The sequence below is a fragment of the Manihot esculenta genome, chromosome 14 (assembly GCF_001659605.2).
Source record: "Manihot esculenta cultivar AM560-2 chromosome 14, M.esculenta_v8, whole genome shotgun sequence".
Lineage (NCBI taxonomy): Eukaryota > Viridiplantae > Streptophyta > Magnoliopsida > Malpighiales > Euphorbiaceae > Manihot > Manihot esculenta.
Genome location: NC_035174.2, coordinates 11,469,400 through 11,492,726, shown reverse-complemented (window position 1 = coordinate 11,492,726; position 23,327 = coordinate 11,469,400). Strand labels below are relative to the sequence as shown.

General features: G+C 35.2%; 1 protein-coding gene and 1 long non-coding RNA gene across 4 annotated transcripts; both read right to left on the bottom strand.

The window, feature by feature from the left end:
- Nucleotides 1-262: 262 nt before the first annotated feature.
- LOC110600493 (F-box/LRR-repeat protein 14) lies at nucleotides 263-23,327 on the bottom strand. Of its 3 annotated transcripts, none has more exons than XM_043950433.1 (16): nucleotides 23,034-23,324; nucleotides 21,972-22,270; nucleotides 21,759-21,887; nucleotides 21,439-21,646; nucleotides 20,596-20,742; nucleotides 19,931-20,005; nucleotides 19,482-19,553; nucleotides 18,438-18,509; nucleotides 18,057-18,128; nucleotides 17,863-17,934; nucleotides 12,178-12,249; nucleotides 10,609-10,677; nucleotides 8,121-8,264; nucleotides 2,144-2,215; nucleotides 1,447-1,593; nucleotides 263-779 (listed from the first exon to the last, which is right to left on the bottom strand). In XM_043950433.1, the coding sequence occupies exons 2-16, from the start codon at nucleotides 22,164-22,166 to the stop codon at nucleotides 592-594; spliced, it is 1,734 nt and encodes a 577-aa protein (XP_043806368.1). In that variant the 5' UTR covers nucleotides 22,167-22,270; nucleotides 23,034-23,324; the 3' UTR covers nucleotides 263-591. The 3 variants fall into 3 exon arrangements, with proteins under 3 accessions (XP_043806368.1, XP_043806369.1, XP_043806370.1); XM_043950434.1 differs by lacking the exon at nucleotides 23,034-23,324 and adding an exon at nucleotides 22,778-22,995; XM_043950435.1 differs by lacking the exon at nucleotides 263-779 and having other exon boundaries at nucleotides 1,456-1,593; nucleotides 2,054-2,215; nucleotides 23,034-23,327.
- LOC122721752 lies at nucleotides 4,841-8,114 on the bottom strand. The gene is made up of 2 exons (XR_006348497.1): nucleotides 5,201-8,114; nucleotides 4,841-5,080 (listed from the first exon to the last, which is right to left on the bottom strand). It is a non-coding gene; the product is annotated as an uncharacterized LOC122721752 (long non-coding RNA).

Here is a 23,327-nt window from a genome sequence, read left to right as displayed (position 1 = left end):
ATGCATCTGAGTTCACTAAAATCAGAAAGTGTATCCCAGTTGAGGAAATCGAGACAATCTTATTCTGTTGAAAGCTTGTGCAGGATTTATACGAAGAGATTCATCCCATGTCAGTAACCAAATCTAGGAAAGTAGAAGTACCAAACATATCATTCTTCTTCATTTTATATTTCATATCTTGAAATTGGAAACATGAAATTGTTCATTGTGCAAATGAAGAGCACGGAATACCATCTTTATCCGAGTCGAATGAAGCACAACATACAAATAATACTAAGATAACTCTTATAATTACAATTCATATGCATATTTCTGGTTTAATTAATTCCACTAGCAGAGTTTGATACTCTGCAAAAATGGAGTTCTATTACAAGGCATAGACATTAGTTTGCACCGACCACCGACCACCAGCCACTATATACAATTCATCAGCATCAAGCCATATTTACATATACCATTGGCCTACTGCACACCATTCACATTCTTGTGCGCAACCCATATGTTCCTTTTACAATAAAAATTTATTAAACTGTACATGAAGCCACAGAAGGTTGATGACAGAATATTTACAGGATATCTACAATTGCTTTCTTAATGTTCCGGCCGAAAGGTTACCAAATTGGGAAGTGCTGTTGACTGGAGCTTCTTGATTTCAGATGCAGTCACCTTGCAAGACTCCAAAGATAATGAGCGTAGATTCTTCAAAGGCTTCAGATACTGCAATCCCTCATTGGTTATGAGAGAATTTGAAACATTCAATGATACCAGTTCTGACAATCCTACATTTACATGAAAAACAAGTATGCAAGTCAATTTAGATAATCTCCGAGTTTATTATAGTTGAACTGTAATAAAGGAACATAAAGTTCTCAATTGCCAAAAAAGAGGCAGATAGCTGGATGCAACAGCTGTTTAGATAGGTTATATTGCAAGATCCTAATGGGAATATCAAAACAATTGCTTCAATATGGTAAGAACAATCTGCACTACTTTTTTCACCAAGCTAAAGAAAACATGACAAAACCAACCATCTTAATCAATGCAGGTTCTGATCCATAATAGTGGACTGTATCTCTAATGAGCAAAGACTTCTCCAATCAAGCTATCTGTCAGTTATGGACCTATATCCTGGAAAATGCCATTTCTAGCCATATAAATTTCGTAGGCATGAAGAGGAAAGGTTAATGTTCATGGTACAGTCAATGATGGGTAAACAGCAGCTTGCATCTATGGTGCATGAGTCGCTAGAGCGCACAAGTTACCATATGCTGGTCACTGGATATGCAACGCAGTATGACCTACCAAGTGGAACTTAAAGTAGACATGCAATAATCACTAACAAAACCATACACAAGGATGTTAACATCCTCAAAAGCAAAAATATCTATTTACCAGTAATTTCAAGAAAAAAATATATTCATAATGATTGAAAGTAAAATGTTTTACCAGAAATCAACTCCAAGGTTTTGTCAGTTAGGCTGGCATTTTGTGATAGATTCAGTACTGTCAAGTGGGCTAATTCTTTAATATTTTTCACCCCAGCATCAGTTAATCCTCCACCACAGATTTCAAGGCACTCAAGATTCTTGAAGTCTGCTTCGCATGAATAAATTAGTGTAAGAGCATTCAGTAACAAGATAATTTGTACCATAAGTCCACAATAAAATTATGATAAGTCGGTAGTTTAAACGATAAAAAGAATTTGGTCTTGTTAAATAAAAGGATGTAAAAATCAAAAAGTGAGTTGGATGCGAGTCAATAACATTCAGCAACTATTCCAGATTCATTATTGAGAGGCGACGTTATTGAACTGGTTGTTCTGGTGCTCCATAAATGCATAAATATTATACTGCAAGAATGTGCACAAGCACACAAGGGGTGAATTAAACACCACAATACATCCATTACAAGTTCTAAATTTTCAAGTTAACATAAAAAATTAAGGGAAAATATCTACTTATTCTTATGATGCATTTGGGATGGCATGCATAGAGAAATTTTGGTTGAAAATCAGCTGAAGCCGGGCAAAATGACAAACATACGAAGATCTTACCAGGAAGAGACTAATCAACTGCTCTGGAAGTGGAACAATATTGACTAATTATAACAAGAACATTTACACGATGGTAGAATGTATTCTTACGTAGCAAACAATTTGTTCCAGCATCTGAAATGCGAGCCCCGAAAAGATCTAGATGTACCAATCCTGTCAGTCCTGCATCAGAATAAGTACCAATAAGGGCATTATTATAATTATTTTTAAAAAATGAAGATAAGCTATCTAAAGTCAACATCCAAATACTGATCCCAGAGAATTGAAGATTATTAATAGAAGACATGGATACACAAAAGTAACACATGCATTTCTGGTATAAATATGGATCCATAAGTTCATGACAAATGTTAGCTGACACTCATTCGTGAAAATATATATATATATATATATATATATATATATATATATTTTTGGGGGTGGGGGGGTGGGGGTGGGAATATGGTGGTTGAAGGAAAGAAGAATATTTAAAGAAAAAAAATACACGAAAAAGCTATCAGAAACCAAAAGGATTTGTAGCATATCTGCAGGCAAGCCCTTGCAGAAAACCAAATGAAGAACACAATAAGTTGTGAACACTATCCGTGACAGAGCAATAACACTAGAAACAAGGGTGTGCATGATTCTTGGTTCTCTCAAAACCAAAAATAACCAGAACTAGAAAAGAATTGACCATATACGAACAGAACCAAACTTACTTTACTGTTTTGGTATGGTTATAGAACTTTTCATATAACTGAACAGGGAACCACAATGAACCTATGTTGAACTGTACTGAACCAAATAACCGTAGCCAAAACCAATTATATAAACATCTGACATACAGAAAGAATACTTTTACTTCTGTATACAATTTAATAAATTTATCTAGACCTTCCATTGTTTATTGTCCTTGATTTTCTTAATAATCTATAATTATAAAAGTCCTAAACCAATTAAATTAGTTGGATCATATTCATAGTTAAATATAATTATTATGTCATGATAAGATACCTAATACTATAAAATAATTATTGCAAATCTTCAAACATCTTAATGCTACATAATTAGATAATTTACTAAAAACAATCAAGTGATTAAATCTATTAGATGATAAAATAAAGTCAATTAGTAATCGAAATAAAACTATGGATAGAAGGAATTGTTATAAAAATTTTCCAGTAATTCAAAGAAAAATATGTTCTTTTTGATTATATATATATATATATATACATATTTATATGATAAAAATAATAATTAATTGTATTTTATGGAAGTAAAATACTAAAGTATTTTAATTCTGATTGAATTACATTGTATTAAACATGGAAATGGTATTTATATTTAAGGAACTAAAATTTAATACAATGTCAAAACTTCAACTAAATGGTTATACCTAAAAACTACACTCTTTTTATGTTTGTCAACTTAACAAAACCTAAAACCATATAAATGAAATTCATCCCGACACTGAGACCTGAACCCAGAATTAGGAACTGACATCAAAGAGCTGAACTGAGAACCAAGGTTCAACTCGGTTTTGGATTTCCCAAACTCCATCTGAACTGGCTTCATCCCATCAAACTAGAAAATGCAAAACCAAAAACAGTTCCAAGTGATGCCATAATGTTGATTGATTCTATGACTTTTCACTTGAAACACAAATGCAAATGCACCTGTATTTCAAATGCATATATATCTGTAACAAACTAGATCTATAGGAAATAACTGTTATGTTTATTCTATTCTGAATGGTGATATTTATACACATACAAGATCTTCTTGTGATTATGCACTCTATACAAGGTAAGGTAATTATCTTAATTCCCTATGTCTACACATATATTACAATATTCCCCCTCAAGCTGGGACATAAATGTTAATCATGCTCGGCATGTTACAAAAATACTCTACCCGAGGCCAATTTAATACTTTTATGAATAAATTACCTAGTTATTCTACTGTCTTCACATATTCAATATAAATTATATTTTCTTGAATCTCTTTTCAGATAAAGTGATAATCAACTTCAATATGCTGGTACGCTCATGGTATATATCATATTAGATGCAATGTGAAGGAGAATCTGATTATTACACTACAATTTTGCTGGAAACGAGACATCCAAACCAACCTCTGCTAATAAATGATTTATCCATAAAATTTCATAAGTGAATTGAGTCATAGCTCTATATTCAGTGCACCGGATCTTGATACAACACCTTGTTTTTTATTTTTCGAAGACACTAAATTTCCTTCCACAAAAACACAATAACATGTAATAGACCTCTTATATCACTTTTAGATTCGGCCTAATCAGCATCTGAAAAATACTCAACTGTAGTGTGTCCATGGTCGCCTATAGAGTATTCTAGAGCAGCCCAATGTTTAATTGTAGGTGCGCTTAAAACAGCAAAAACAACATCTAGCCTAGTTATCACTATAAGTTAGTTTAGCTTTTCAACTAATTTTCTGTATCTCTTTGGGTCATCGTAGGCATCTTCATTATCTTTCGCGAGACATACATTCAAAATCATTGGTGTGCTACAGGATTTAGCTCCCAACTTATCAGTTTCTACAAGTATGTCAATAATATATTTCCTTTGAGATAAGAAAATTCCCTTTTTACTCCTCAAAACTTCTACCCCCAAAAAATATTAAAGCTAACCAAAATCTTTGGTATGAAAACTAGCATGTTAGAAGAATTTGAAAGAAGATATCCCCGCATAATCATTCCTTATAATGGCAATGTCATCAACATACATAATAAAAAAGGTAATACTAGAATCTAAATGTTTGTGGAAGATTGAATAATCACACTTGCTCTTTTTTAATCCAAATCCTTGAACAACATCACTGAACTTGCCAAACTAAGTATGGGACTTCTGCTTCAAACCATACAAAGATTTCTTCAAACGACAGACTTTCTCATACTCCCCTGAGTAACAAACCCAAGTGGTTGCTGCATATACACTTCTTCTTGGAGGTCATCAAGTAGAAAGACATTTTTGATATCTAACTGGTGTAAAGGCTAATGTTGAGAAGCAGCTAAGAAAATGAACAAGCAAAACCAAATCATTTTAGCTATAGAAGAAAAAAAGTGTCAGAATAATCTACTCCATAAGTCTGTGCATATCCTTTAGTAACAAGACGGGCCTTAAACCTCACCACATAACTATATGGATTGACTTTGATGGCAAAAATCCATTTACAACCCACTGTCTTCTTGCTTTAGGGTAAATCAACTAGTTCTCATGTATGATTATCATCTAAAGCCTTGATCTCTTCATGCATCACGCTATCCAGAATGAGATGTGGCCTCTTTATCTGTCCTAGGTAAGAAAATGGAATCTAGAGAGGCAATTAATGAGTTAGAAGAGGGAGACAGATGATCATAAGAAAGAAAGTTATCAACAAAATAGATAGACTTACACTATTATTTATCTTTAAGAAGACCAACAAGGAGATAAGGTCACTCGATGGTGAATTCGATGGTAAAGAAGATTCCGGTGCAGGACATATGCCATCGATTATTTTTCTAGAAAAAAATTGAACTGCCGGTGGTTTGGCAAATGATTGAATACTAGGAGGAACACCTTCAACAAGTTGTGCCGGAGAAGACAGACCTGTGGAGATCTCACTTGTGACCCTATAGATGAGCTACTCATCTTCCTTCCCTTCATCGGTAAAGGTCCGTACTGTAGAAAAAATGAAATTTTCTCGAAAAAGACATCTGGAGAAACCAGATACCTATTTTAGAGAATTACTGATACCCCTTCTAAAGACGAGAATATCCCAAAAGAAATACATTTTATAACTTTAGGATCAAGTTTAATCACATGAACTTTGACATCCCGAACATAGCAAATACTGCAAAAAATTTGTGATTCCAAAGGAAACGACGACTTATTAGAAAAGAGAACATTATAGGAGTATTATTATTAAATACCATAGATGGCATGCGATTAATGAGAAAACAATTGATAGAGACAGCGTCAACCCAGAATTGCTTAGGAACTTGCATTTGGAATAACAGAGGTCAAGCAATTTCAAATAGATGCCTATTCTTCCCTTCAACTACTCCATTTTGAGCAGATGTATTAACACAGGACGATTGGTGAAAAATACCATGTTTCGTCATAAAAGTCTGAAATAATTCTGGCATGTATTCTTTGCCATTATCACTCCTCAATATATGCACAGAAACATTAAACTGATTCTTAATTTTAGCGCAAAAGGCAGAAAAATGATAAATTAACTCAGAGCGATTCTTTATAAAGTAAATCCAGGTCATCCAAAAAAAAATAATCCACAAAAATAATAAAATACCTTAATCCAGTTGTAGATCCAACAGGACAAGGTCCCCAAATGTCCTAATGAACGAGTTCAAAAGCAAATTCAGTCCGTTTATTGATTCTAGGACTGAGCGAGATACGATGATATTTTATAAAATCACAACTCACATTCCAGTAAAGGTACATCATGAAACTGGAGACACAACTTTTTTAAAGTGGTAAAGAATGATGTCCGAACTGACAATGTACTTCAAATGGAGAAATTACACTAGAACAAGCAACTGACTGAGGCACTCACGCATCCAAAATGTAAACATCATCAGATATGTATCCTTTATCAATAATTTTCTTTGTCATAAGATCTTGAAAAAGACAATGATCAGGAAAAAAAGAGACAACAGTTTAGGCCTTTGATAAGTTTACTCACAGTGTAATTAAAGGCAAGATTGGATAAACTTAATACAGATGATAAAGTGATGGAAGGAGTAAGCTTAACAGTCCCAGAACCCTCTAACATTATATTGCCACCTATGGTTACCAGAGAAGGTACCTTAGAGAAGGTACCTCATGTCATGTCATATGATTCGTGGCACCAGAATCAATGACTCATTTGTTTGAGAAGGCATATTTTACCTGTCTCAGCGATAGTGACTGAAGTGGACCCTTTGAGTAAGTCCCGATACATAAGACTTACTATCGATGGCCATTTTTAAATTTTTAAAACACTTCAAAACACCACCAGGAAAGAGGCGCCAAGAAACAAAACAGCATAGTGCTGGAACCGCAAGGCAGAGGCAATAAAAAATCAGGCGCGACTTCCAGACATCTTGAACAGCACTGATGAACAGTACCCATGGACAGTACCCAAAAACAAAACCTCAAAAAATTTAAGACACTGATACCATGTAACAAACTAGATCTGTAGGAAATAGTTGTCATGTTTATTCTATTCTGAATGATGATATTTATACACATATACAAGATCTTAAAAAGGAAGAGATTCTACACTTAACCCTATAATTGATCCTCTAATTGATCCTATGTATCTTCCTATGATTATGCACTGTATACAAGGTAAAGTAATTATCTTGATTCTCTATCTATACGTATATTACAACGATATCCAAGTGGACAATAAGTTAGTTTGACTTCTTCAAGCTCAAATGAATTCATGTCAGAAAAATCGTTTTAGGAAAATAAGTTGGAAAAAAAAATACAATCATGAAAAAGAAAAAGCTAAACAAAATGCCACAACATGAGACTGTGCTCAAGCCTAATATCTCAAATTTCAATCAAGGATTTTGGCCCGTGCACTCTGAAATACTGAATTTTCAGGGGCTGAGTTTAGTTTGCCTCTCAGCTTATCAACAACCTCTTCCCACCCTGCCACACTTTTGTGCTTCTAAACCATTTCCCCGATATTGGAATCTGATATACAATTCTCAAAATAATATTCATGATTCCCAGGTTTTGAATCTCCAATGAAGCCTAAATTCTTCAAACCTTAGACCTATTTCAGCTGCCATAATATTTGCCTCCTGGATATCACATAAACACATAAATTGATTAGTTAACACCTGCATCCTTTGTTTGGTGGTCCCACAACTTCTACCACATTTTCAGAAGTGCAAATTACCTCAACTAGAAAGCACACCGGATAATATAACTACATAGTTTCAACCAGCCAAACTTCAATGCATCAGCAATTAAGCATACCTAATGGCTCAACCAGTGCAACAAAGTAATACTAGCATTTATGTGTAGAGGCCTCTATGAAATCCGTTAATGCTTACTTGTAAGAGCTGCAAGTCCCGCATCTGTAATTTGGCGAGCATCCAAGTTCAGTGATCTAAGAGATGTCAATTCAGATAGCTTCCTTAAACCACTGTCAGTTACTAAGGTAAATGACAAATTTAAGTCCTCCAGAAGAGTTAAACCTGAAAGAAAATAATGTAATAACAAGTCACTCTTTGCATTTAGTAAGTGAACCAACCAAGAAACAAACAAGTACATAATAACCCATAACCTGATTAGTAGAACAATTGGCTTCTTGTCAGGAAAGATATAGAATACACACTATGAAAACATATTAAAACTGTATTTGTTGTAATGCAAATTAGCGATTCCAAAAACACGAATGACATAGGAGAGGAGGTAACAGAAAGCTTGCAAGAAAAGAAGCCAATCTCCGGGTTAAGTGGCTCTACTTCATAATACTTCAATAAATAAGATTGTTTTGCAATGCTAGGAAAAGAGAGAAGGAAAAAATAGAAAAAGAAGAAGATAACCACTGTAGAGACATTATACTGCCTTGAGAACTCTCAGGACTTCCTACACTCAAGAAAATCTAGCAAGTTTACTCATTAGATTTAGATTCAATATCCCCATTATCATCCTAAAAATAAACTGTATCAGTCACAAAAATGAGTGATAACGATAATACATTACAGGAGGCAAATGTGAAAACTATGAAAGGCAAGACAAGCTAGTTGACTTCCTACAGTTCATCTTCAACTCCTTTCACAAATGAATTCCAATATCTGAAGCACATATGCCAATGTTAAAAAATAAAGGTGAAAATTCCTCCAATTATGGGTGTCACATCGTCATTGGCTCAAATAATTTTCAAACCAAACAACTTGGCCGAAGACATTCAACTCAAAATATTTGTAGTAGTTGGGCTTTAGTTTTTACAAAGTCCCTTAAGATTTGATATCCCAACTTACATTTGTGTCCTTGTTGCAACTCATACTTGTCCTAATATCATTGCACAACACTGGGTACAATTGTTAACCCAGGCCCAGGCCCTTAGGTATTTTGATGCCTTAGGTAGCTCCTCTTAATCTCTACACATGAATAGGCTTTACTTTGCAAGCCCACCAATTTCAACAATTGTCAGAGTGACAATGATACCAAATTATAACACACTAAGCCAACCAGCTCAAATAACTTTCAAGTTCAAACTACTTGGCTCAAAATAGTTAATCCAAGTTCTTTCTAGTAGTTATCTTGGTGTCTATAAAACCCATTAAGCTTTGATATCCCACCAATGTGGGATATCACATATGGTCCAACGACATGGGGAATTGGAAGGAAGAATTAGAATCCTAGTCTCTTACCATTATACCATGCATTGGTTCCTAAAAACACAAATAAAAGCATATAAATACATTAGAATCTGTACAAAATGTTTATTTTATCTTGAGTGCCTATTTTACAAGGACTCTATTTGGATTTTGGCCTGTGGCTTGTGAAGGATTTGTTGGCTTTTAGCCCTAGTTTGTGGTTCTGATTCTATGCAGAGAGATTCAAAGGAGATACTTTGATTGCTCATGTAAGGAATTAATATTAAAGGTAGGCAAGGAATATCTCTCTCTTGCCATGGAAACCAATTAATGTTGATAGTATTTTGGTCTAGTATAAAACTTCTAGGGTGGATACTGATGCACAAATAATCTCATGTTTATAGTCCAAAATGGGTAAACCAAATAGTTCCTTATTTTTTGGCTGCCAACATTCTATTTCTCTATGCAAACTAGTCTTCCATGCTTCTACTGTCAGAATGAATTCTTCTCTCATTAAGAGGGAATAAAATCATCAACCAGGCAGTCTCTCTTTCTCCTATAAAATAGGAAATTTGGTGAAGAAGATGTGTGAGAAAAGGGATTCTCCTCTCATATAATGATATAAATAAGTATTCAAAGCCAAAGTATAACTATCAATACAAATAACGGCCATTACATTATGTAAAGGTCAATAAATAAAGGTTTCTAGGGTACAATTCACCCCATATAACTAATAGGCATCTAAATTCAAGCTAGCAATGGCCATTAAGTATGATAATGACCATTATTATTACTTAAGTAATGGAATGAGCTTTGATGATATCTACCTAGTTACTTTAATTTTAAATTGATTAATGCTAATGTTGTCTAATGAGAATGGATGCAATGTCTTTAGAGTTATTCCTATTATTTAGTTTCTTATCTTAATTTTAATTATATCGCTAAATATCTTTCATGAACTTTGCAACTTCTGAAAAAATTTTCATGGCAATAGCCCATTATTGTTATGTTATGGCCATTACAAGCCTGTTTCCTTTACCCATAATTGTGAAATGACATCAATCCATGATAACTATGCAAAAGTCGTTCAATTTGGTAGTCAATCTTGCCAAGGGGAAAATAAAAGGAAGATGTCATCATAGTGAGGTTGAAAAAGGAACGAATCATATAAGGATATAATATAAGATAACTGGTGTTAGAAACTTAGAATGCAAACCAGAAAGATGGCGGAGCCCATTGCTTCCAACTTCAGTATCAGACAACTCCAAACTTTTAAGTGGAAGGCCTAGAGACAAAACCAAAGCATAGTACAAAATCAATCACATAATTTATGTAGTAAATAGGACATTGCACAGGTAACTTTTTCAGATTGTTACACCTAACAAGCAAAATTGCCCAGCAGCATGTCAGATTTTTTTTTTTTTCTTGGCCTAGTATTGTAGCACACAAGTAAACAATAAAACAGAATAAAAACCAACCTTTTCTACATAACGAGGACAAATCACTTCTTAGCATATTACAAAATATGCTATGTCATTGCTTTGGTAGGCAGTGAGCATATTGAAAACTTCCTAAAATTCCATTGGAGAAGATTAACAATTCAAGGGAAATGGATGGGAGAAATACTGGCACTTGGTGTAATGTTAAGTTGTTAAGCTTGCAATACAAGCTGAGACCTCAAAAACAATCACTTCTTGCCAAAATGATGGAAATATAACTATTTCCAAATTCCCTGTTCTAGGACCCATTCAGCAGGACCATGATTAGCGGTCTTTTCCCCCAATTAGGTTACAAGCATGATTTTGAAATATTGTAGCACAATACGGTCTCAGCTACTTAGCTTCTAGCTAGCTTGACAACCTTTCTTCTCAAATTATCACGAGAGGTGGTAGTAGGTTCCAAAAATTTATGGGATCTAATCTTTGCTCCTGATTTATGAGTTCTACTACTACTAAGAGTCTAGGAATCAATTCACATCTTCAGAACAACAAATATCCAACTGTAAATACCAAAATCAATTAAACCTTACTATCAAAACAGTTCAGTCAACCATTTATAGAATGACTAAATTACTCAGAAATTTCAACTTCTAAAAGCCCAAGATTCAATTCCAAAGGGTATCAGTTACACAAAAGGAAATCTGGAACCATGTGACTAAAATTCCCTATTTGTGAATCACAAATCCGTTCTTCATTTCTTTTCCCTTACCAATACATAGTTCAGAAAACATCACAGCTGATTTCACAACTCAATTGTAGCCAGACCAACTTATTTCTTTTCCTAAGATCCATCAACAAGACCATTGTAATAATATATGAAGTCACCGAACACAAGCGGAAAACCAAGAAGTAAAAAATAAAATAAAATAATTGCAATAGAATTACATAATTATAGGGGAAAGAATCCATTTATGACCCAAACTTCCATTACAGAACTCCATCATACCATAAAAAATTGAAGGTTGACAAGGAAAATCAACTTAAAAGCATCCTTACTATGCACTGACAAGCTGTCTAGAGTTTGAACTGATCCTATCATAAACAAGCACATAAACAGTAACTTGACATTTTGAACTGATCCTATCATAAACAAGCACATAAACCGTAACTTGACATTCACAACAAATAGATTTGGAAGGTAGCAGCATTAAATCAGTTTAGCAAGTTAGTCTGTTGATCTTCTAAGGAGTTTGTAAAATAGGAAGTTATCACGGGAACAGTATTGAAGAGAAGTCACTCCTAATGACATATGTAAACTGCAAAGCATGTAAGATAGAATAGCTTGCCTGTCAAATTAGCCAGCCCTTCATCACCAATCTTACAAGAATCCAAGTTCAAGCTTTCCAAATTTGTTAAGCCTGGAAATAGCAGAACCAGACAAATTTGTTATGAAAGAACATGAAGCATATCTATAATTTCACCTATAACATAATGTGTCCAGAATGACAAATAATATTTTCTCTTTTATGCATATCCAACCAGTTGCACTTAATAGGAATTGGGTGAGAACTCATCTGAAAGACAACAATATATGCATCACACGTTGGCGATTCCATCAATTATTTGTTTATCAAAAAAATGAATTAATTCAGCCAAATTTCTTCCACCCCCAATAAGCGTCTAGGATGAGAAAAATAAAATATTGCTCTTTTGTTGTCATTCAAGTATGCTAGACATTGTGTGTTTGTCCAATGGTCCTAGAGTTTGACTTGAGCATTCGGACCATGTGGCTGCAGCCCCTAAATTTGGGAAAGTCGAATTTCAATTAAGCCAACACAACATATCTTGAAACACAATATTTACCCTACATTGAATCTAACCAAACACCAGACTCCTCTAGTATTTCCAAACCAACACGGACAGAAAATAATATTATGTAATGGACAACATTGTAAAGGATTATGTTGAGATACTTTCTATAAATAACCTAGATTTGTAGTGATTGTGTACATAATTAGGGATATGATTGTATGATATAATTGAGATATGATTAGACTATAATTAGGGAATCAATTTATTTTCTTATCTTGTATGTATTCTTATAAATAGTATATATATCCTAATTGGCTTGAGGGGAATTATCAAGCATTTTTGTCTCAAAACTTCTATTTTCCTCTTCTTCTTTTCATTATTGTTTTCATAGTATAAGAGTCAAGAAACTTGGTTCAGCTGTGAGTGGTAGATCTGCCATTTTGAAGACTTTCTGCAAATCAATTGGTCTCACCACCTAGCCCATCTTTCTTGCCGGCTTCTGATCAGCAACCCAGTGAAGTGCCGCCACCAGAACCGGCCCCACTCGCCGCTCAAGCCATCTGTCTCCACTCTCCAGTATACGGGCAGGCGCGTAAACCGTTCTCCGCAACCTTTTCACGCCGGTGACCCTTCCTCCAACATCGCTCGACACCGGCGACTCCAGCCCACTAAGTCTGGTCACCTGCCCAGCCCGTCTTCACGCATCTCTTGTGAACAGTAGCTTCAGATTTACTGTTCACAGGCACAAATCCTCCTTTTTTGGCAGATTCAGGTCCCTATTCAGTCCCCTGTTATTCCAGAGTCTCTCGCGACATTTCTAAGAAGCAAAACACCTTCAATATAGGTTCTGAGTCCCTTAAACCTTTCTTTTCAATTGCTACGATAAAGTTGTAAGGAACTAATAATTATGTATCTTGGGCTACATCAGTAGAATATGATTTTTAGGACAGGGGTATGATGATCATTTAACAAAAAAATGCCACTGATAGAACCAACTAGATTAAGATTGATGCTCAACTATATAGTCTTCTATGGCATTCATTAGATCCAAAATTGCTTGCTTTGTTTTAGTCTTGCAAAACTTGTTATAAGGTTTGGACTAAGGCCAAAACATTGTATACTAATGACGTACAATGCATCAGATATAGTTCACTTACAACACAATCATCAGGATATGGCTAGTTACTTGGGTCAAGTAGAAATTCTGAAAGATGAATTTAATACCTCTATACCTTTTACTAATGATGTTGATGCGCAAGAAGAACAACGAGATAAATTCATTATGGTTTTGACATTAATTGGGCTGCGATCTGACCTTTGTTCTGTGAAAGATCAAATTTGACTAGTTCAATTATTCCAACTTTAGAAGATGTATCAATTAGGTTGTTACATATTTCCCTTAGTAAGAGTGTATTTCCCTTAGTAAGAGTGACACTACAGATATGGAATCCTCAGTTTTGGCTATGCAACAAGGGAATGAAGGACAATGAGGAAATCACAAAGGTAAAGGGAAAAAGTTCATTGCTCCTATTGTGATAAAAAAGGTCACACACGGGATGCATGCTGGACATTGCATGGCCGACCACCACGACCCAATCAACCCGATAATATTAGCAAGTCAGCAGTTCATCTTGCCCAATCTAACGAAGAAGGCCTGCTTCCACAACCTACCAATAAATCTCAGGAACTAGATTCAATCACTTAAACTGGAGAATACTATAAAGAATACTTGCAATTCCAAACAGCTAAGCAACATCCTCCATCTTCCAGCATTGCTCACTCCGATAATTTCTTTGCTTGTCTAACTAAGTCTTCATCTGTTGGTCCAAGGATCCTAGACTCTAATGCTTCTGATCACATCTCTGGTAATCACAATCTTTTCTCTACTCTTGTTTCACCTTCCACACCATCTAAAGTCACCTTAACTTTCACAAAATCAAGTTAAAGGAACAGGAAAGTACAACTCCTTCCTTCTATTCCCTTAACTACTATTTTGTTCACTCCTGAATGTCCATATAATTTAATCTCCATTAGCAAATTGACTAAAAATCTTAATTGTTTAGTAACCTTTACTGCTGATTCTGTTATGGTGTAGGACCAGAGTACCGGGAGAATGATTGGAATAGGATATGAGTCACAAGGATTGTACCACCCCTCCACCTCTCCAGTTGCTTTTGATTCTACCACTTCCGCTGAGCTTATTCATAACCGTTGGGACATCCTAGTCTTCTCAAATTGCAGAAAATCGTCCCTAGTCCTTCTTCTTTGTCTTCTTTAGCATGTGAGTCATGTCAATTTGGAAAACAAATTCGAGCTTCATTTCCCTAGCGAGTCAATAACATGGCCACCTTGATGTTTGGCATTGTTCATTCAGACATTTGGAGTCCAATTCGTGTCGGTACAACTTTGGAATTTTAGAATTTTGTTACTTTTATTGATGATTATTCTCGTTGCACTTGGCTTTTTTTAATGAAGAATCGCTCTGAATTATTCTCCATTTTTCAAAAATTTTATACTGAAATACATAATCAATTTGGTGTTCGCATTAAGGTTTTGTATAGTGATAATGCACGAGAATATCTTTCCTCTTCTTTTTCTTATTTCTTATCTACTCAGGAGATTATTCACCAGACTTCTTGTGCCCATACTCATCAACAAAATACTGTCACCGAGTGAAAAAAAATTGGCACTTGATTGAAACCGCCCGCACCTTATACATCATAATATTCCACTACATATTTGGGGCAAGGCGATCCTTACTACCTGATACTTGATCAACCGTATGCCTTTCTCTATTTTGCAGCATCAGAGTTCTCATTTGGTTCTCTTTCCTAACCAGACTTCCAACCAGTTGTCTCTACGAGTTTTTGGATGTATATATTTTGTTCATGATCATACCCCTGATAAAGACAAACTCCAACCCAAATCAGTTAAATGTGTCCTTCTCGGCTATTCTCGACTTCAAAAAGGTTACAAATGCTATGATCTCACTACTAAAAGATATTGTCTCTGCAGATGTCACTTTTTTTTGAAACTTCCCCTTACTCTAGTCCAACGCACAAAACCTTTGTTCCTAGAGCTTTGCCTATACCTACAACTCTTATCTCTCCTTGGCCTCAAGTTAGTCCATCTCCCACTCCTACACCACCTCTTCAGGTCTACACACGTCGGCCTCACCCATCTGCTAATAACAATTATACTTCTCTCCCTGATGTAGGTACTTCTAATGTCTCACCTCCAGTTCCATCATCACCTACTTCGGTCATGCCTTCAGTAGCAACAGCTACTCCTCTTCTTGCTCTCTGAAAAGATTTTCGCTCTTCTCGAATCCTCATCCCATTTATAATTTTGTAAGTTACCATCGTTTGTCATTGAATCATCCTGGTTGGTGTAATGCAATGGTTGAGGAGATGACTGCTCTTCATAATAATGAAACTTGGAAACTGATATCTTTATCACCTGGCAAATCTATTGTTGGTTATCGCTAGGTTTATACAATTAAGGTAGGAACTGATAGCAAAATTGATCACTTTAGAGCTCGCCTTGTAGTTAAAGGTTACACACAGTTTTTTGGACTTGATTAGAGTGACTTTCTCTCCAGAAGCCAAAATAGCTTCTGTTCGGATCCTTATCTCATTGGCTGCAATTAATCATTGGAAATGTCTTTCTTCATGGTGAGCTCACCGAAAAAGTCTATATGAAGCAATCTCTAGGGTTTGTTGGTCAGGGGGAGTTAGGCTTAGCATGTTGTCTTCGACGCTCCTTGTACGGTTTAAAACAATCTTCAAGAATATGGTTTGGACGATTCAGCACTGTAGTTCAACAGTTTGGAATGTCTCGAAGTAATTCTGATCATTCCGTATTTTCTCATCATAATGGCGATAAAGGCATCTACTTGGTGGTCTATGTTGATATTGTCATTACAGGAAAAGATCATGATAGAATTTCTCAGCTTGAACAACATTTGTTCAGTCATTTCCAAACTAAAAATCTAGAAAAATTTGAGTATTTCTTGGGGATTGAAGTGACATAGTCTAAAACAGATATTACAATTTCTCAACTAAACTATGCTTTGGATATATTGGAAGAAACAGACATGTTAGATTGTAGACCTGTGGACACTCCCATGAATCCAAATGTCAAACTGGTTCTTGAAAAGGGGTTGCCACTTAAAGATCCTGCTAAATACAGAAGACTAATTGGCAAGCTCAATTATCTTACTATCACTCGACTAGATATTTCCTTTACTGTAAATGTGGTTAGTCAATTTCTTCAAACCCCATACAGTAGTCACTGGGTACAGTTATTCGCATTATTAGATATATCAAAGGAGCTCCAAGACAAGGTCTACTCTATGAAAACAAGGGTCACTCACAAATTATTGGCTATCCTGATGTAGATTGGGTAGATTTCCCTTCAGATAGACGATCTACTTCAGGATATTGTATTATGATTAAAGGAAATCTTGTATCCTGAAAAAGCAGAAAACAGGGCATGGTTGCAAGATTAAGTGCAGATGCAAAATATCGAGCTATGGCTTTAGCAACATGCAAACTCATTTGGTTGAAAAACTCCTTCAGAAATTGAAATATAGCGATACTAGCCAAATGAAGCTGATGTGTGATAATCAAGTTGCCCTCCATATTGCATCAAATCCATTTTTCATGAGAGGACGAAACATATAGAGGTGGATTGTCATTTTATTAGGCAAAAGATTGAGTCGAGACGCATTTCTACTAGCTTTATCAACTCAAATAATCAACTAGCTGATGTTTTCACAAAATCTCTTGGGGGTTCACGAATCGAGTATATTTGTAACAAGCTTGGAGCCTATGACATATACACTCCAGCTTGAGGGGGAGTGTTGGATACTTTTTGTAAATAACCTAAATTTGTAGTGATTGTGTACATAATAAGGGATATGATTATATGATATAATTGAGATATGATTATCTGATATAATTGGGATATGATTAGGCTATAATTAGGGAATAAATTTCTTTTCTTACCTTGTATGTATTCTTATAAATAGTATATATGCCCCAATTGGCTTGAGGGGATTCATCAAGCATTTTTCTCTCAAAGCTTATGCTTCCCTCTTCTTCTTTTCATCGTCATTTTCATTCACTCAATGCAACCAACATGTTCAGACACTAATGGTTGACAAATAGCAGAAATCAAGAGAGAGAGAGAGAGAGAGAGAGAGAGAGAGAGAACACCTTTTACATGCGCCAAACATGCATCTGTTATATTGTTAAATCCCAAGCTCAACACCTTCAACTTTTTGAGTCCTGCAGGCATATGATTAATATTGTGAACAAAGGACCACCCTGGCTTGTGCCATACAATATGTTGAAAACTAATATATTCCATTAATCATAAGATTGACCATTTATAAGCCAAATTTACTCACCAGAAATTTTATCCCACTCCTCATCAGATAGACCACATCTGTTCAAATTTAAACAAATAAGGGCAACAAGAGCTGCAAAAAGAACCATTTATCTTCCCATGAGCTATAATTGATCTACATCACAAGTTACCAGAATACCTTTCACAAAAATCCAGTGTCTCAAGCAATTTGCCTCTGAACCCCATGCTATTTGGACAGGAAAAATTTATACAGAAACTATGCCTAATTCATTTGCATATCCAAATTTATGATTAATACATTCAGGAAACCACCAACTTGGCTTTCAGTTAGAGACGAACTTAAAATCATAACAAGCATCATAACAAGCGTCTCTATTAAAAGGATTACGAGACAATACAAGCACTGAAGACAGAGTCAAACCAGAGATAGAATCCAAGCATCCAGTGGTAATATTACATCCTTCTAAGTTCAACAAAACAAGCTTCTGCAACCCTGTGAAACACAAAAAGGTCCAGTTACTTCAGCTCTACAAGACCGGAAAGGAGCAGAAGTGCAGAATCACTAATGGCAATGAATCCTAGGAATGCACAAGTTTCTTAGATAGAAGAAACTGCACACTAATATTTTTTTTAAAAAAAAAAAGCAGAAAACCAATGAATAGAACCAAGTTCAACAAATGGCAAAATATTTTAATATTATATAAAAATATAGATTTAAAGGAAAGCCTTATATATGATTATAAATGAGGAAATGTACAAACAAAAAGGCGAATTTTAAAGCATTAAAGAAAAGTTAGAAAGAAAAGGCTAAATGGATAGGTTCATTGTGAAACATCAAATGCATTAAAAATATTGTTTATTAAATTTTAGAAAGGCCACTCAATGCAAAATGAGGTGTAGTCATAAGCCTAACATAACTATACAAGGCTTAAATCATACGGGTAATTAGGACCAACAGAAGTGCACCAGGGTGCATGTAAGAAGTAACCTAAATTGCATGATCCCTTCACATGGTTCACAAAATACATTAATTGATCATATTATTAACTGCTCCTAGCCCATAACATGAAGCTAACCAATATTCAGTTGTTCCTACAGCCAGTTTTAAGTGTTGTTGAAACAATTTCACAATTCATTCAGAATACAAGAAACCTTCTGATGCATCATAAATATTTGTTAGGCTCCAAAACCCTTCACAGCCCTGAAATTGTAGCATAAGAAGCAGCAGCAATTGCTATAAGAAGTTTTACATAGGATGCCCACCACTTTTAAAGCTAATTTTTCTTGTTTTCTCACATCGAGTACTTGTTCTGCACATTGCCTTTGGCTTTTTTCTAATTCTAAGCGAGAAATATCTCATTGGAAAAGAATCAAATACTGTGTGCACATGAACACAAGAACTGTAGAACAAGAAGTTCAATGCAGCTGATATAGTCTTGATATAATTACATAAAACTGCAAATACCTCTCAAATAAGAAACTCCCAGATCAGTAATGTTGCTATTGGAAACTTGCAACTCCTTCAAGCTAGTGAGACCTGAAAAATTAGAAAATTGGAATTCATAAAAACTGGCCTTAATGGAAACTATCAGAGAGAGAGAGAGAGAGATCATGAAAAATGGTCCCCAAAAAAGCCAAATTTGATTTGGTTCTGATGAGACATCTTAAGCTTACACCACTACCTTTCTTTTGAATACAGCCAATAAGGACAAACTTCTTTTCTACAAACTCTCAACAACTAATCTCAACCCCAAAAATAGGTAATTGGGAAATCAATCTACCCGCTAGCAAGGCACAGCATTTTCAAATGCAAAAAGTAACTTCATCAATCACACACAAAGATAAACTCCCTAAAGTACAGTACTGCATATGCATGCACATGTTCCAGCCAAACGAATATGGAAGAGCAATTACCTGAGAGAGCCTTCATGTCCAAATCTGTAATACACTTGCAACATCTAACATTAAGAGACTCCAGCTTGAATAATCCTGAAGAGAAAAAATTGAAAAGACAAAAAAGGAATGTCGGAGCACTAAAAAAAAGTTTAAAATAGATGCTAGCCCGTTATTTTGTAAATGTAATTGATTAACAAGTAGTCCATAAAACCCTAGAAAGTTATTAACTCAATATGGGAATGCTACCTAGATCTCAGCCAAATTCTACTAAAATGGCACTTATCTCAAAACAGCTGCAAGGTGCAATTCTACCTTGAGCACAGAAAGAGAGCATGTATGTGCCCCAAGGTAACAGTTAAAGGTAGGGAAATGCAGGTCTTAGAATAGATCCAAATCTTCCCTTGGAAGAAGATCAAGAAAATAATAATTAAAGTAAAAAAATAAAAAGAAAAACAAGAGCCTGCATGCTTATTGCCTACATACTCGAATTGGAAAATCAACAGAAACACGATATGATCAATGTCATTCTGACACAATATGTTCAAATTCTACATCATGTTATGAAAAGAAAATTTCAATTCAGTTTCAGTTCCTTTAAGAAGCATAACTGCCAGAAGCAAAAGATGCAACATACTCCAAAATACAACAATAGAAAATCAGCTTTCATGTCTCACATGACAAACCTTTAAGATGAACAAGTCCACCATGAATTCGTGAACACCTTTCCAAGTCCAACTTTTCTAATTTAACTAAACTGGAAAAGACACGCATCCCTTCAGCAGTAACAACATTGCACTTTTTGAAACTCAAGGATGTCAAGTTGGTAAGACCTAAATAATAAGATTACAATGATCAGCCATGTTATCCAGAAAATGATGTTGATGAGCAAAAGGCAAAATATATAATTTAACCTTTAAAGCCAACTAACACCCGGATCTTTTCGTTGTTAACTTTTGATGACCTTTATAACAGTGTAACTGTTTAACCCTTTAAAATTCAGAGAGTGTGTAAGTCATGTACCCCTACACGCGTACATGACTTACACGCTCTGAACTTTAAAGGGTTAAATAGTTATATTTTATAAAGTTTAAGGGTCGAACAGTTATATTTTATAAAATTCATGTGTTAAATAGTTACAATTTTGTAAAGTTCAGCTGTTAAAAGTTAACAACAAAAATGTTAGGGTGATAATTGACTTTTAGTGTAAAAGTTAGGAGCTAAATTATGTAATTAGCCATTAGCAAAATGATGGAATAACTAGTCAACAGATCCTTATATATATATATAAATGAGCACCATCACTTCACACAGTACAAACAAATTAAAACTAGTTCATATCATCAAACTTATGATGAAGGTAAAATTCATTGCAACAGATAATATTATAAGGAGCATTTGCTGTGATTGAACACAATTAAAAACAATAGCGCTCCTCTATATCAACCGATACTATAAACAATGAAGAAAGAATGATAAAAGCTGTAACCCTGAGATAAAGAAGTATGAGAAAGCAAATATAGCAGTACCACTAATGTGTTTCAGCCCACGGTCAGAAATATTTTCACAATGGTTTAGAGTCATCACTTCGAGGTTTGAACAATCTTTGAGAAGACCCAGTCCAGTATCTGTGACATCGGAATCAGAAAGGTCTACAGAAAGTAAAGATTTTCCCTGTGAAGAGACAACATCCATCCAGGTGTCCTTCACTCCAGGATATTCACCCAAAAGGATATCCTGTCAACATGACATGGAATGTGTGAAGAACTGGGAAAAAAAAAAAAAAGTGAAGCACAACATGATAAAAAAGAAAATTTTTCATTTTCTAAAATACCCACAAAGAACATACCTGAAGAGCACAATCTCTGAATGCTTCAAGAGAAGCATCACTAAGAAAATGCGAAAATACCAAGTCATTAAAGATTTGCTGAGTTATATCCCTTGGCAGCACTGCAAATGAGCTATATTTCTCAACATCCTGTTACAGTTGAGAAAGTAAAAGATTAGACAAAAAGAAGAAAGGAAAAGTTCCAAAGTAAACACGCTAAAGAAGATTAGCAACCTCGCGTATTTTGTGTATGCATAAGTCCATGAGGGATGGGCAGCTGCCTCCTGGCTGGAAGTCCGCAACCTGTCGAGGAAGTGAGGTTCCCAGCCACTTTGAACTTCCACTTTTGCTATACCTTCCAGAAACCCCAGTTCTGACTCCATTCTCGATAACCTGCTGATCCCTCTTCCTTGAACAAATTCCACCCATTGATTGATTATTTTACCAGTTATATCTTCATCTCATTAAGGGAGAGGGAAAAAAGCTGTTAGCCTCTACCAAAGCTTAACATATAGCATTAAGACCGATTCTTCCTGCAGAATCAAAGTATGTAACAACTTCACAGAATTAATATTTTAAAGTATTTCAAAAAGTAATGAAGTCCAATAAATGCTTCCATCAACTACGGTTCCACTAGGTTAGACTGCTAAATTCACTTCCACTTTTTTGCTATTGTAAAAATAAAAATTGAAATATGGCTGGCAAACCTAACCAAGCAGGGCCAAACAGATATAGGCAATATCAATTCAGTAATGCAAATATGTAGAACCACAGAGTAAGCAATAATGAGGTGACCTTTCTTATTGCACACTTCACAAATTCACAGAAAAACTCCTCAATTATAAAATAAATAAAACCCCACCCCCACCCCCCAACAATGCACAGTTAATACATCAGAACATATTTAACGAACTGCTGGTAGATGGTTGAGTCACAAGACTCAAAACCCATGCACGAATGAGGAGTTCAAAAGTGAAACTATTATTAATGATACCCATCTGAAGAGGGAACCCTCCCATCAAATGCAAGGTCATGATTACCATGATAATCAATCAAAGACAGATTCTTTATCAAGAATACATTATACACCATTAAAAAGATATCATTCTCAAAACAAGAGCCGCTAGCTTCTCCATCTTCCCAATTCAACAATCACAGTAAACCCATTTCCCAAACTATAACTTCAACATGATCACCATAAACAATAGAAATTTTTTAAAAGAAGAAGAAGAAGAAGAAGAAGCTCAGTGTACTATAGTGAATCTTTCATCTTAATTGGGAAATATATATATATACCTAGAAGCAAAAGGAAGGTGCGAGGTGATCAAGTGAGAGAGATGAGAGAACCCATAAGCAAGACTAATAACAAGCTTCAATGATTTGAGAGAGAGAGAGAGAGATTAAAACTGAAAGCAAGGAAGTAGGGAAGGGATTCAGAGGAGAGGGGAGCGTGTGATAAAGGACAGGGGTAAAGACGAAGCGGTTGATGAGATAAGGAGAGAGCATAATAAGCGAGAAAAGGAAAGGAGGAAGGAGGTGTCAGCTGCGGGGCCTATTTCCATTATTCGGCGGGAGAAGCAACCCCCGTCC